Raw genomic sequence first — 15,862 nt, 5'->3', positions numbered from 1 at the left:
AAGGAAGCACCGATGCAGTCAGTTTTGTGATTCTTTGCTCCCATTTCTCAATAGGCCTTGCTTCTGATCTATAAAGCCATAAAAATATCACTCTTGTGTATACACCTACTTACAGTAGCCAAGTGGCAAGGAAGAATTTCCAATAAGCAATTTGCATGTGGCCACCCTGTTTTCCACCATGTGAAGATACTTTGTGCCAAGCCGGTTGACTTACCAGGCAGAGACCAACCCTTGGTCCATTTTAGTGTCTCCACTGTGGCCTGAAGTTCACCACTTGTGAACACGTTCAGAGGAGGGAGGACAATATGCAGTCATAGTGTGGGACTATCAGGCTCAAATCAATCCCTGCCTGAGACACCCTGACTTACATCACTTGCAGGAAGGTCCTCATATATTCACAGCTCTTAAACTAAAGCTCTCTTACAAAAGTAAACGTTTTAATGGAAACTGAGAAGGTACTCAGGATGCTAATGACCAGAAGAGCATTCACCTGATGCACACAAAACCTTCATGCAAATAAATTGGAGAATAGATTTGAACTTGTAAGAATTTGAGGTATAATTCACAAAAAGAATGCCTAAGCTGACAGAAAGAGCACTTCTATGGGTGTGGGTTTGTTTATAATTTCAGGGTGGTATCGTGGCTTGAATGAGTACAGGCACCTGAAAAATAATGATTAAGATTTAATCTCCCATATGTGCCACCCCCTTGTGCATGCCCTGGAAATGCTGATATAAAAAGAGGAAGTCAGCAGTTTTGCAAGGACTCCCAGGCAAGCCAGTCATGGTGCAAGCCTGACATCCAAAAGACCTGGAAAATGGCCAGTCTGTGCACAGCATGTCCATCCTGTAAGCCTGCATTCAGGCAGATCAGATTTATTATGCATGTGCAGATCACCTGATTTATTGCCATGGTTTATTACCAGGTGCAGCAAGACCAGCACCATGTTCAGAAAATGTTGGATTTACTGCATGTTCATGGGACATCTGTGAGTGCACACAATCACCTTTTCTCTTGAGACTTCCTAGGAGGAAATATGGGAACCGTACTCAAACTTCTGGATTCACTTTGGTTCTGTACTTGTCTGCAGGCAGAGAAAGACTTCTGGGATAAAGTAAATACAGCTACTTTTGCATGCTACTAGAGTGTATTTGTGAGAAAACTTGTTTATACTTTTCAATCCTCCAGAGGGAACTGTAAGCAGATATGGGTGAACTAGCAGCATTTCAATAGAGCTAGCCTGTTACTCTAACATACAGCAGATAAATTAGCACCTAATGAGTTATGATGACTTCAGCTTTAACAGATGACTTTTCTTCTGCCAACCAAATTACAGTATAAGCACCACTGAAATTTTATTAGCTGGTTTTGCATGTGAATATGAGTTGAGGAAAGGAAAACACTTGAGTTACCTCTTTGTTCAAAAAATCAGAATTCCATTTTCTTTAAGTCTTTCAATGAGAGGTATGTTTCCAAGTAATTTCTGAAAGTGGGAATTAGGGTATATTGGACTGGCATCCATGTGTGGGCTCCAAGACTCACTCTGATCAGAAAAAGCAGTACTGGAGTAGTACTGCACAGCAGTACTGTAACAGGTATATTTAATTAGTTCCCATTGGTGCCACACGTATTCTTATGAGGTGCTGGAGTGCCTTGAAGAATAACCAACAGTTATCAGCATTTCAGCACACTGAACCCTGAAAAATTTCTCTCCTTGCTCATTGTGGAAGGGCTCACAGGCAAGAGAAAGGTTACCTGCATCTCCAGGTCTGGCCCCAGGGAGCGCTCCCACACCCCTTCTTCAGGTACCAACCCTCCTGACCCTATCCCAAGAAGAGGACTTGTTTCATTCACTCAGCCTGTGGCTTTCTGCCTCCAGAACAGTGTCTTGTGCCTCCACCACACAAGTGCCTGGCTTCCCTGCTGTTCCAGGCACTGAACCTGTTACCTTCAACCGGATTCTGTAGCAGTTGTTTTAGGAAGTTCTGCAGGTTCCAGTATCATGTGCATGAAGGTGGCATTTCTTTGTGTCAGGTTATGAAGAGTGCTCAGTTGCACTCATTGCCTTTGATCTTGTTTGACCCCAGGCTCCAACTCTCCCACGAATAGCTCCCTGGCACTGGAACACCACCCTACATCAGGGAACCTGCAGAACTTTAACATGTTGGGATTATGGTAGCTCTAAACTACCACGCATTACTGACTGAGACTCAGCTTACCCATCTACTGAGATCTTTGGTCAAGTGCATTGTTCTGCTGCTACACATAACTCAGTTTGCTCAACTGGACTTCATAGGTGAGAGCCAGCTCTAGCTGAGATGTTGCAGCAAAAAGATTTCCCAGGGCACTTGACTATGGGCCCCTTTTCTTTACAGCTCTTCACTGATTTCCGCTTCCGTCACTATAAAAGCCACTTGTGGATTCTCCCCATCATTATGAAAAGTCATTATGGAAAGTTATTACAAAAAGGATGAGTATAGTCTTCTCTTGACTCATTACGGCAATTCACTCCCCAAGTTCCCAACCAACACCTTCAGGGTATCCTTGTGCTGTTATTCATGCTTGGGAGGATTTTGTGCATAAACACGCACAAAATTGCTTCATTGTTCTTTCTGAGGTTCTTAAAAAGAAAGTTTTGGGTTTTCCCATCATGCTCATGCATTTGGCAGCACTGTCAGGCTGGTGGCTTGCTGTGACCACTGTTTATTCGGATAATTAAAATACTCTGTCTTTTCTTTCTCACCAGTTTTGCCTATATTCATCATTTTCTTTTCTTTCACTTTGCCTGGAAAGTTTCTGGTCCAATGATAGACCTTTGTCCTGTGTCTGAACAGTACCTAGTGCAGCAAATCTGGGTCCCCATCTGCAGATGCAAAGTCCAGTGGTAATGCATCTGAATAACAGCAACATGCAGAAGGGTAAAATAACATAGCTGCCACCCTAGAGTCATTGCAGAGCCCTAGCTGTTCTAGTCCATCACTGGTTGATAGACTATGGTTATGATGGAAACATGAAAAGTTTCACTAATGTTTCTATTGAGGTAAAGATTTCAGATGATTCCCCTTCTGGGAAACCCTCATTGTAGATTAATTTGAAATCACCCATGCTTGAGAATTAACTGAAACTTTCATTATTTGACTATTTTCCTTCCTCTTTTAAACCTGTATGATAATTTACTCCCTTTTCTTTTTTTTTTGTTTCACTATACATTACTTTGCTGTGTGCAAGTGTGTCACAGAACTCATTTTTCTAGTTACTTTGACAAACCTGACATCTTGCAGCTGTTACACATCTTGTTTCAATTACATCTCTAGATAAAAAGAATTCTTAAAGCCTGAAGGCTGCAGATGGCTTCCTGGTGAGGGGTTAACTCCAGCTTTGTATTAAAGCCTTTTGGGGGTCCCTTCTCTTGGGCTGTTCTCTTCAGTCTCCTTCTCTTATGCCCTTCTAATTTTGCTATCTCACTTGCTATAACCTCCATTCCTCTCTGGGCACAGAAGAACTGGTGCACTAGTATCCATCCCTGCCTCTTTCCCACCCAAAGGTGTCTGGCAGGGAGGGAAGGGAGCGATGTATCTTGAACTTTATCTCCACATATCAGGTAAGCTGCTTACAGCAGTGTGCAGCTGAATGAGCACAAATCAGTGGAGTGACAACTTGGACCACCACTAATTCCTAATAAATTCTAGACTGTCCCACAGACTTGGGAAACTCTTGACAACTGGTGATGCTCTCAGCATCTGGCAAACCACTTGTGTCTAATTTAGTACCTTGAGGTATTTACACTGTGCTTAATGGTTACAGAAGAGATTGATCACTCCATTCTTGGTATCTATCCAAAAACGGTATATAAAACCCTTTGATCTTGCTAAGGAAGCAAAACATGTCTAACCATCAGTTATGTAAAGGTGGTTGTTATTAATTTGAATACTGCATAGAGAGGAAAAGAACAGAAGTACCATATAATGAGATATATTAAGACTACAAAAGAATTAAGTGAAGCCGTTATGTTATGAATCATGATTTTATTATTTAGCAGTCAGCTCTTGATGTAATTCAGATAATAATGAATGGGCTAATTTCTTCCACCTTTATTCCAGCAAAACTTCCATTGACTTCAAAGAGAAAGTTGTCCAAGTCAGGACTAGAGACTGCTGCATCTATCCCATTATTTTCAAATGCTTTTCTGAATACAAAGTGTTCCTTTATAATGGGCTATCACCAATAACAGTAACATTTACATAATATAAACCTCTTACATAAGTGTCTTCTCTGTTCAAAGAAGACTTTCTATTCTTATTGCAAACTGCCATGTTAAAAGTTCTTCCACAAACACTAATATTTATTATAGGAACATAAGTACAGGAACATACAGATTTTCTCAGTGCACCATTTTGATCATTTCTCCTTCTGCTCAATATATTTTTCATTTCATTTTACCATATTTTTTTTTTCCTCAGGAGAATGTGTTATTTATTATTAGCAAAGAGATGATTTATCATTGAAAATATTTTTCTTTATCATAGAAAACAGAGTGCCAAAAATGGGGAAATGTGCTAAGTCTTGTTATATTTTAACAGATGCCAGGAGTATTTGAGGAAACAAATGAATAAATAGTCCTACATGACTGTTTGTCTCACTCTATAGTTCTATTTATAAATTAGCACCCTATAAAACATTCTGAATTGGTATTTTTAAGTAATTTTTAAAGTAATGGCTCAAAACTTGAAAAATGTGCTTAAGTATAATACTCTCTGGTTTGATCGGGGCAGGACTCTTCAGGTTTTGGATCAAACCAGATTTTTTTTCTCTCATTATAAAGTATGCACTTCCATCTGGAACTAATTTTGATATTGTGAATCTTCATGCCTCAGAAAAGCACACAGAACAATGGATAGGCACTACTTGATTGTTTTAAAAGGAAATTAATTAATTATGAAACAGCTGCAATAGTCTAAATTACTTATTTCCCCTTTCAGTGAAAATGAATTTACAGGCATTTGCAAAGCATACAAAAATAAAGGGAGAGACAAGAAAGTCTGTAAGAAGGGAAGTCATGTAGAATTGTCTATGATCTGTATTTCAAGAAAGTAAATAATTAATAGCTCCAAGGAAGCATATTAGAGATTGCTCTTTCTATTATACAGTCACATCGAGCAGTAACATAATGCTTTAAATCTCAACAACACAGTACAGAGCTCAGTGGAGTTTACCTTTCCAGATAATCATTTTTTCAGCTGAAAACATCAATTTTTTCACATTACAACCAGGCTGTGACTTGAAAGAAGCTTCTCAGTCATTTAGTCAAGACAGATGAGCAATGAGTGTTAGAAAAGCTACCAAGGCATGGAAAGATCTACAGTCAAGGCCATTAAAGAATAGCTAATCTATTCTAGTTCTAATTCTCTGCTAATGGGTTTCCTTAAATGTGCTTTACATCAGCTGTAATTAGTTCAAGATATTGCTGCTTATACACTTCTAAGAATAACAAAAAAAAAAAAAAGGTTGCATTTCTATCACATAGTATGCAATCATGTTCATGCACCCATGCACGCAAGCTAACAAGCTCTTGTATAGGGCAAAGCCTTGAAGAGTGTCATATAGAGACACTTTCCTTGGATCTAACAAAAGCCACTGCAGGTCCTCCAACAACAGCATTTACCTATGCTTTCCTTTGTCGGGGTTACCTCAACATCATTTTAACACAGATGTTGCAGAATCAATGGCCAGGGATACATTAAGCCGCATGTATGGGAAATACGTACATTTTTGCTATCGATGCTATGGGTTTGGAACAGATTTTCATAGTCAGTGGCAGTGACAAAAACAACCAAACCCAAACCCCTTGCCACATTTATGATAGAATATGACTGTGTTTTGAAGGGATTCACTCCTTAGAAGAAGGCCCTTTAATCTGAGAGGGCAGCAGTGTCTTAGGAGAAATGTAAGGACCCGTGGCCGTTTAGACTTATCTGCACAGTGAAAGGCTAGCTGCAGTCATGCTGGTATACCCAAACACACAAAGCAATATGGTGATACTAATTCAGATCATTTGGGATCATGGTGGTTTTCTTGCAGGAAGCCTGAGTAAATGGACAAGTACACAATCACCTTTTGTACTAAGGCATTCCCAACAGTCTTCAGGCCTAGCCACAAACAAAGCACATTGTAACATTAATTTACTCTTTAAACTGGCTACATTTAGCTAACTCAAGGTCATCATCCTGCAGAAAATGTTTCACTCTCCTTGCCAAACACAAATGAAGAAATGCACACTTAGCTTTTATTGTTACTTTGCCCTCTAAAGACAGTTGATGACATGACAGGTTCCCTCCTGACTACTTCAGAAACAAAAAATGTGTAAGAGTGTCTTCTATGGGATGCAAATCAATATAATTATCTTCTCCAGAGTATCTCTGTCAAAATGTGTTCATTTGTTTCTGGACTGAGGTTCAACCATCTACTGCACTTGCTGTTCTAAGAGGAGCACAAAACCACCAAAACTACGTTATTCCCTCCTAAAATTGTCAGACCTGAGAGAGGAACCCCCCTGGACAATCTCAAGTGGTCAGTGACAGAATTTTCTCTTGGTGCATCACTAGAAGATAGACACAAAAACTAAACCCTCACAGATAAGGCTTAGGGTATCTGCCAACACCCATACATCAGAACCGTCTTCCCACAGCCTCCACAGTGAACAAAGCAAAGAAAGCAAGGATAGAAGCAGGGAGATGTGGGACAGACCACTGCTGGAACGGCTTTTGAATCTGAGCCCTGCCAATACATAGTACACCAACGCTTCTTCCTCCTGATCCATCTGTCATATTTGCATTTTTCATACCACCATAGGTCATCATAATGCCCTGGCACCATCATGGCAATGCATGGACTAGGAAGGCCACCAGTTTCTCCCTAATGGATCTCACAAGTGATGCATGCAATAAGAAATGATCACAGCTCAAAGCAATCAAAACATACTCAGAGTAAGAAGACACCACTTTCATCCTCTATTTGTTCACTCCTGCCATTCAGTCAAAGCAGGCTGAGCCACAAAGGACTCTTTCTTAGCTCCAAAGCATGAGAAAACAACTACATGGGAAGACTGGATTACATTAAGAAGTTGTGTGGCTTTGTCAGATACAACCGTCGTGCTTTTAGTTTTAAGTACTTACAGTTGTGGATCATCTTTATTGAGAAACAAAACATAGCAACAAAAAGCTTCTTAGCAAAGATTTCTGGTCCCTTCTGCATAATTTTAAGTGTTTCCTGACTGCTGAGACCACCACTGCTGCATTGGAACCAATTTATTTTTTAAAAAATACATAAAGGGTCTCTGAGGATAAGTTTAAATTGCATTCCTACTGTCATATTTCCCAAGATATATCTATATTGAGGCCTTGGTACACGCATGCAGGTTAAAATCTTTCTAAGAGGATAAAACTCAGTCAACTGAAGTCATTAACACTACTTTTTGTTTGCTTAAAGTATCAGGAAAGCTGAGATATCAAGTTGTAAGAGAGGAACACAAGTTACACATTTTTACCTTTGATAAGACATCGAAAACGTTTAGCACGGAACATTAATAATTGCTACCATGTTCATTTAACTGTTGCTACAGTTCATTCACTCTTTCTCCTAAATATGAATTTGTAGTTACCCATAAATTATCCAGAAATTACATAGATTATTACCCCATATTAAACTACAAGTGTCCATTTTCACTCTCCCAGGGCCTTGGGCACCACCAGAAAGCATAACCGGTGTCTTAACATCGATTCTAACAGACAGGAGACCAGTGAGCAGCCCTGCTGGTAACGATGAGAAGGCAGGGGGTTTGGCCAGAGCAGAGGCCAGCAGGCTCCTCAGGAGCAGACAGCCAGCAAGTCTAGTCCCCAGCACCAGCACTGAAATGGTAATTCCCAGTCCCCAGCGGGGAAGAGGTAGCTCTGATCAAAACCAAGGAAGCTTGGTTACAACTTTCCCTTTTCCTACTTTCAGTTTTTAACAAAGAATTTGTGGTTTTCCACTGGAATTATCCTTACAGCTAACCAGCCCAATATAAAGAGAAACTTATATGGCTTTCCTGGAAAATACCATCTTTTTGAAATCTCATTTTGGGAGGATGTCACTTCAAAGTTACAACTTGATCAGTTAGACCAGACACCATCTCACACAGAATTTAACCTCCCTGTTTTCTAGCTGCACGTAATATCAGTTTTCTTCATTTCTATTGATTTTACTTTATTACTGCTGTTGTTAATAAAGTTACAGCCAGACTTTAAGGTACCTCTGAACATACGCTGTGAATAATTGCTGGCACTCTTTTTATCCACGCTTTGTTGTTTCCTAGTCATAAATAAGATGCAAATGGATTAATTTATTATATGAGGTTAAAAACCTTGCAATTAAACAGTTGCTTTCTCTAATGAGAGTGTGTGGAGTTGAGTATGATGTTATTGCTAATATAGGGATGAAAAGATGTTCCCACAGTCAGTATTTTTTTTTTTCTTAATGGCCCATATTTCTCTTCCAGTAATTTTAAGAAACCTGGTATTTTCCTCAAAATACGCACATAGAATAGGAAATGCCACATGCACCTCATGCCCTCTTCCGAATCCATCTCCAATAACCTAGCAAGGTTTCTGCCTCAACTTCTGGTGGAAAACATCCCCAGAGGAGCACAAATCTGCAAGGCTGAGTGTTAGGAGGAAAACCTGAAGTGCTCTTCTCTTGCATCACACAATTGGGCATGAGAGCTCAACTAGTCCACAGGAAGAGAAATGAAAACATATTCACCATCCTACTGGTATATCAAAATTTCATTTATCAGGCCAAAACAAAGCAGAAGTTTAAAAAATAATTATTTGTTAAGAAAAAGTGACTGGGTACTGCACATCTGAGGTGAGGGGCCAGCTTCTCAGCTGATATAAACTGGCAAAGCTTCCAGACTCAGTGGAGACTTGAACCAAATGAGGAGGATGTGGTACATTACATCCAGCAAATGAGCACTGACATGGCACGGCAGATGGATTTTTTAAATATTATTATTCAGCTGATGTTTATAAAGTATTATGGCCATGAAAAGCTAGCTCTTCTTATTATTTATAATAGTTAGCACATACAGTTTGTTCAGTGCTGCAAGAAAAAAACCTCAAACAATAAAAGTAATTTCTGACCCAAAGGGCTTCCAGCCTAAAAAACAGGCATCAGGAAGAGAGAACATACTGTGAAAGTGGGAAAAGGGAACAAGTTATAGTTATTGCACGTGTTATTGTTTGCTCGTAACTTATAATCATCACAGGAAGAGCAAATTTTCAGATGGGATCTCAATGAGAGAAAAGTGGTAACTGTGAGTTGACAGTGGAAGGAAGGCAGAACAGGAAAGAAATACCACAAAGTTAGAAATAAGGAGACAAATAGGATTTTAAGCATTAATGGTAGAAAGAGGCCAAGAGCCAAAGAAAAGAAATAAGGGAAAACATAGTCCAAAACACAGGCTGAAGCGGAGTTGCAAAGGAGATGGGAGATAAAAGAAGACACCAAGTTTTTTTTTTGTGAGAGGATGGTATTATTGCTGTGTATTGTCTGTAAAGAGGGTAAGCTGGTCCAGACGCTTGTCCTACTGGGAGAATGGTTGGTGCGAGCCCGCTCCCTGCAAAGTAGCTTCTTAGAGTTATCTGAAAATTAGCATCTTGATATTCTGCTTTGACTGAGGAAGCGTTTGCAGAGTTAGCTTTCTAAAATTATCTCCAGTAAACACTACCCAACATGAGGAAAAAATCTTGACTCACACAAATATAAAATGTAGTGACTACAAGCTAGACAACCTGGGATCAAGAAGTTACAAAAGGTTCATTTATAAGACTGCTGGATGTCTGGCCACTTTTTGTTAGTAGCAACTTCCAAACAAAACTCTCATTGACTTCAAATGGAGCAGGAACAGACCCAAAGATAGCAAATGAACTAATAATTCAGTACATGGTCTGTAAAACACGCTGGGCCACCTTACACTGTGGCATTTGATATTGATCTCAACTTGGAAGCTATACAGCTATACATTTTTTACATGGTTATCCAACCCCTACAAAACAGATGCTAACCCAAAAAATGCAGAAGTATTAGGCAAGTACCAAATAAAATAATACCTACTTGGCTTCCTTTACCTGAACAACATGGGTTTGTTTTGGTCAACAAACATCTTACACTCAAAATTATTTTCTTGTTTGGTACAACACAGTAAGTGCTTCAATCAATCTGCTAATTGTTTTTAATGAATGGGGGAAAATCCAGCCTACTTGTGTATCTAACATGAGCATGTGAGGAGAGCCTCACTAAGTGGTCTTCACCAGGCCTATTCCTAAACCTAAGCCTAAGCCTAAGCAGAGTTAAGACCCTGTCTGAATTTTGATCTAGATTTGTGAAATAAGGCAAATAACATGAGTACCTCCAGTGCAGAACTAGGCCTGGCACTCCAATTAAGTCCTTTGGTCTGTTCATTTGCTGCTTTCTGTCATGTAGAATATGTTTTCCACCATACGAAAGGCATATAAAACATTTCTAACTGAAGTTTTCCATCTCTTTTTGTCTGGTGCAAACAAATACAAACCTACAAGGCACTGGAGAATCCACATTTTGAGTCTGGAGAAGCAAAACTACACGTATAGCATACAAATAAATGCATGGAGAAAGAAAAACAGGAGATGAGGCTGTGGTTCAAAGTCGTTAGTGCCATGTGTTTTGGATAACTGTGTTAGTCAGCAGTAAGGACACCTTGGGATGATCATCCCAAAGTGTTCCAGAAAAGCTTACCAAATGGGCATGAGTTTTGTTTATGCCATAGACTGGTATGTTTTCTTAAAATTTCTGTTTGAGTTTGTACTCAGCTTTCACTATTTGAATTATAGTAGTTTTCTGGGAAGCAGAAGTGTTATTGGCATCAATACAACCTGAAAAAAACTATACTGTTTAGTAGAAAACAGCCAACAATATTCTCCCATTGCAGTTTACTAGTTAAATACTGTCCTAAGGCCGTGACACAATGTATTACTACATTTTCTATGCTACAGCAAAATAAAAGACATAGCATGTATTAATTGGAGAGTAAATTCATTAATAGTATAAAAGTAACAATCAATGAGAATTGATTAACATGCTGCTGTTCATCTGGGAACCCCTTTTGATTTTCCAAGAACATACCAAATTAAAAAAAAAAAAGGCACTTTAGAATATCACATTAATATTTAATTATTGCACTTTTAAGCAAAATGTTCACCAAATACCTCAAAAAGTGGATTTTCAGTCAGAAATTAGATGCGCAAACTGCCGTTATGACTACATTCAAAAGAATAAAGGACAACATTCATTCTTGCTGCAGAGAAAATTAAGTCTCTTTAAGTGTTGCTCTTTGCCATGAAGTGCTTCCTATCTATGTGGTGTATTTTATTTCCCTTTTTGGCAACAACTGCACTCCTCTGAAGGCATCCTGACAAGCTTTCAGAGCTTAACGCTGAAGTACCAGCTTTGTTTTGGTCAGTTTAGCACAGTATTCAGATAAGGTTTCTTGAGAACATCCATAACCTGCCCATCAGTGAGCAGGCAGGGTGGCAGGAGGGCAATGGGAGACATGAGCCCTGCAAGCTATGGGAGACAGACCCAGGGCCCTTTGCCACGGCTGCTGCAGCACTGAGGCACCACTGGCCTTCACAGGAGACTTTGGAAGCTTTCACTATGAGAAACTAAGTTTTTATTTAATACTCCTCATATAACTTTTAAATTAAAATGACTATTCTGAACCTTTTGCCAAAACAGCTGCTTCATGATCAACCTCCAGCCTGTGATCTCAGATACTCTATGCCAAAGCTGGTCAGCCAAACATAGCGCCCCAAAATGATGCAAACTCTCAACAGCAAACACCTGCAAAACCCCTGCTCCCTTGATGAGCTCTGCTTAAAGTAGGTGTGATTCCCCTCTCTAGGCACTGCTCTGCACATCTGTGGGCTCAACCCCTATGCAGGGATGACTGTTTAGCGGCAAACGGCGGCCTGTCACAATGCATTGGCTTTTAACGTGTTATTTGAAGCCCTTCTGTTGACCCTGCCTTCTAAACTGCAACAACTATAGAGGAAAGCAAACAAGAGCAACAAAACCACAAGATTGCTTGTAATGCAAATACAGATACTTTTAAGCAGGTAATTCAGCTGGGAAATGGCTGATGTCTTTTTGGACCTGTACAGGAGCATTATGGCAACAGCGATCATTTGCAAGTGGCTCCGCAATAGTGGAAAAGCATGCTAAAAAGGTTATGAAAAGGAGCAATCGCCAGACACATCCCAAAGCCCCAGCTTTCCATAGTTACATTGTTAGCTTTTCAAATTCAATATTAACTCCAATAGCCAGCTTGCAGAACCAACTAATGAACAGCATGCTTTCGCTGGAAAAAGAAAATTCCCCCAAAGTTTGTCTTCATTCAAGAAGAAAGGCAAAAGCATACAAATGTGTGAAAGTATTATTTGCCCCGCTCTTGTTTAATAGAAAAAAGATATAATATAGTGGTAAAACCATACATACAGACTGGAAACTTAAAATCGGCCCAGAAAGAAATGTTATGGTTTGGTTATAAACTGAATATTGGTATTTATAATTGAAATGAGGACATAACCTTAACTTGTGTCACAGGCAGAAACACTGTAATTAAAAAGTTTTATGGGGTAGTAACTAATTTTCTATTAGATGTGCTCTTTAAAGTTCCCACAGCAATATAAAAGTTTTATTAGGCTGGATGTTATCAATGTATGCATTTCTAAGCACCCTATTATGCACTGCAAGCTGTTCTCATCACCCTGAGGTCTTGTGTAAGAAGAGGGATGCGCTGGTCCGGCTTATTTTGTTACACCTGCCACCGAAGAGATAAGCCGGCGCTGCCGAACGCGCACCCTGCTGACAGAAGCTATAGATCACCTCACACGGTCCAAAAAAATAATTTAAAAATGCATACCGCTGACTGAATTTAGGCAAAAGTCTTCTCAACTCCCCAAACTACCGGTCTCACCGGCAGGACACAAGCTGCCATCGCAGCCCTGGCTAATGGCAGCACAGCACCCGCGGCTGAGCGCACCCCAGCCCCGACGGGGCGAGCACCCCGCTGGGGAAGGATCACAGCGGGGATCCGCCGAGATCGCGTCCCAGCGCGGCGTCGCACCGGGGGTCCCGGCGCTGCCCAAGGAGCACACCGAGTAGCCCCTGTGGTCGCCGCCACGCAGCGTGTGTGTGCCCCCGGGACCCCGGCCGGCCCCGACAGGGTCCTGCCGCCCCGGGGCCGGGCCGGGCCGGGCCGATGGTGGGGGGGCGGCTTGCCTCTCGCAGTCAACTCCAGGACTTGGCAGAGGCAGCGGCTTGGGGAGGGTGTGCGGGGGAAGGGCACCGCTTCCCACCTCCAGCCGCTAATGACATTTCTAGAAATTGTTTCCTCTCCTCCCTGGCAGCCCCGCACCCGCAGCCGGGGGGGGGGGGGCAGGCACGGGAGTGCTCAGGGGGAGGTCAAGGGCATGCAATGAGGCAATGAGGGGGAAAAGGGGGACAGGAGAGAAAAGCAGAAAGGGGCGTCGGGGAAGGCAATAAAGGCTGCCCGGGAAGGAGCTGCGGCGCAGCGAGAAGGGGCGAAACGGGGGTGTGAAAGGGGCGTGCAGGAGGGATGGGGGATGAGCTACGGGAGTGCAGCTCGGGTGAGCACAGGGGACAATTGAGAGGGGGAGAGATGTGAGTGCGGGAGACACCCCACCCCCCCACCTCCCCCAGCTAAACACCACATCCAACTCCCGGACCCACCCTCGGCAGCCACGGGAAGAGGGGGGGCACCCTTCCCTCTTCCCCTCCTGGGAGACCAAGTAGCAGGGGAGACACCTTCCGGGGCAATTGCACCCTCTCTTGCTAATGCACCCGCCGCCCCAGTTATTACACCCTCAACCCACTGTACTCCCCTTATTGCACACCCACTATTACCCCCCACCCCAATTTATCCAACCCACCAGGTAAGTGCACACAAACCCCAATTATTGCACCCATCCCAATCACTGCATATCCCCCAGTTATTGTACCCCCTTCAGTTATTGCACACCCCTCGTTTATAGCACCCCCTTGCAGATTCTGCCCCCCTCCCCGACTGCTCCCCGAGCCCGGGGGGCGGGCCAGAGGCACCACTCACCACAGAGAGTCCAGGTCCCACTCCTGAAGGAGAGCTAAGTCGAAGCTGTCCATGGTGAGAGATGTCAGCGCCGCGGCGCTGCAACCGCACGGCGTCCGGGGCGCATCTTAACTGCACCGCGGGCAGGGCGAGGGCGCGCAGAGCCCCCTCCGCATACGCGCGGCCGGAGACGGGCCCCCGCCGCCACCTTCCGACCGCTTCCCCCTTAAAAATAAAGCAGACCCCCCAAAAACCCTGCTCGTTTGCAAGCGGCTCGGCTCGGCTCGGCTCGGCTCGGCTCGGCTCGGCCGCCGCCGCTGCCGCGCTTCGCTCCCGCCCCGCTCCCCCGCGCCTCCTCCCTCCCCCTTGAGCGCCGGGAGTGCAGCCGAGGCAGCGCCCGCCCCGCGCACGCTGCGCCCGCGCAGAGTCCGCGCAGCACCCGCGCAGGGCCCGCTCAGCGCGGGGGAGGGACGCGCGGGAGGAAGGGGACGGGACTTGGGGGGACTTGGTGGGAACTTGCACCCTGAGAGGCTTGCCCGCACGAAGTTGGGTTTGGGGTTCTCTCCCCCGCCCCCTTCTTCCTCTTCCTCCACGAGTGCTCGCTGCCCTTCGGCCCCAAGGATGCCCCTGGGTAGCACCTCACGCGTCGTAAAAACAGCGGGATGCTCGGCGGAGGAACTCTGAGGAGACACTGGGGAAGGTTTGTGGTAGGGCAGGCCACTGCTCTGGTCCCAGGGCAGCCCTGGGTGCCAACATGGGCCCTTGCTGCCGTCCAGCACTTGGGGGTCTGTGGCTGGGTCAAATGTGGGTTTGCACCAAGCTGCACCTGTGCAAATCACAGCTCCTATGGGCTCCATTTACATCCATCCATCTACACACAGGGCTACCTAGACCTGCACAGCAGATTAAAGGTCCCTGGGTTGCTCATGAAACCTTTAAAAATGTGTGATCTCTGGCTAAAAATAAAAGTACTAATCGTCAGTGCTTGCCACCCAAAGAGAGTGAGGCTGCTTGCACTGTCCAGTCTGCGTGAAGCACTGGCCGTGTGATACCTGACTGGCCAGGGGAGGCAGGCTCTCCTGATTTGTGCTTGCTGAATCACATTAAGAGAGGTTAACACATATTAAATACTTTCCAGAATATCAGGGCTTTTCAACTAAGCAGTGAATAGCTGCCAGAGAAGTGCCATGTCATCGCAGATGGGGAGAAGAAAAGTCCAAAATTGTGATGGAAAGAGAGGGCTATTGACGTGAGAGTGCCAATGTGAATAGCCACAGCACGATCCCACGCTGGAAGATCTTTGCTCTGGGGAGACCAATCCAAGCCGGCTTGAGGCTGACTGGGGGTACCCGAATGTGCATGCAGCCCTGGCACAGGCTCAAGTATTTACTCAGGCTTCTCGGCTGGTGTTGTGACTGTATTTTACTCATTCCCGATTTAGCTCTATTTCATTTAGGGTTGGTAACCCCGCGCAAGCTACAGCCACAACTTTGGCTGCAGGGTAGGCACGCTCCAAGGGAAAGGTTTGAAATCCCGTGCGTCTGCATGCAAGCTTTCGGCAAGTCAAAATCCCGAGCCACTCCAGAGCTGCTTGCGTTCCCTTGCACAGCCAAGGTGGTGCTGCCTCCTACTGCCAGAAGTCCCGCCACCCTGCGGATGTGGCGCATCTTCAGCCTGGAGGGA

At 43.6% G+C, this 15,862-nt stretch overlaps 1 protein-coding gene across 4 annotated transcripts in view; it reads right to left on the bottom strand.

The window, feature by feature from the left end:
* Positions 1-14,457, bottom strand: part of AFF3 (ALF transcription elongation factor 3) — a 321,011-nt gene extending 306,554 nt beyond the window's left edge. For all 4 annotated transcript variants that reach the window (XM_062628534.1, XM_062628535.1, XM_062628536.1 and 1 more), the window contains exon 1: positions 14,201-14,457. In XM_062628534.1, coding sequence (XP_062484518.1) covers positions 14,201-14,253 — 53 coding nt within the window. In that variant the 5' untranslated portion in view covers positions 14,254-14,457. The remainder of the gene's footprint in view (positions 1-14,200) is intronic.
* Positions 14,458-15,862: the final 1,405 nt, after the last annotated feature.

This window comes from Pezoporus occidentalis, unplaced genomic scaffold, assembly GCF_034315485.1.
Source record: "Pezoporus occidentalis ecotype Australia unplaced genomic scaffold, CSIRO_AGI_Poc_V1 ctg32, whole genome shotgun sequence".
NCBI classification, from domain to species: domain Eukaryota; kingdom Metazoa; phylum Chordata; class Aves; order Psittaciformes; family Psittacidae; genus Pezoporus; species Pezoporus occidentalis.
Note: the sequence above shows the minus strand (reverse complement) of the source record. Positions and strands in the feature narration are given on the sequence as shown.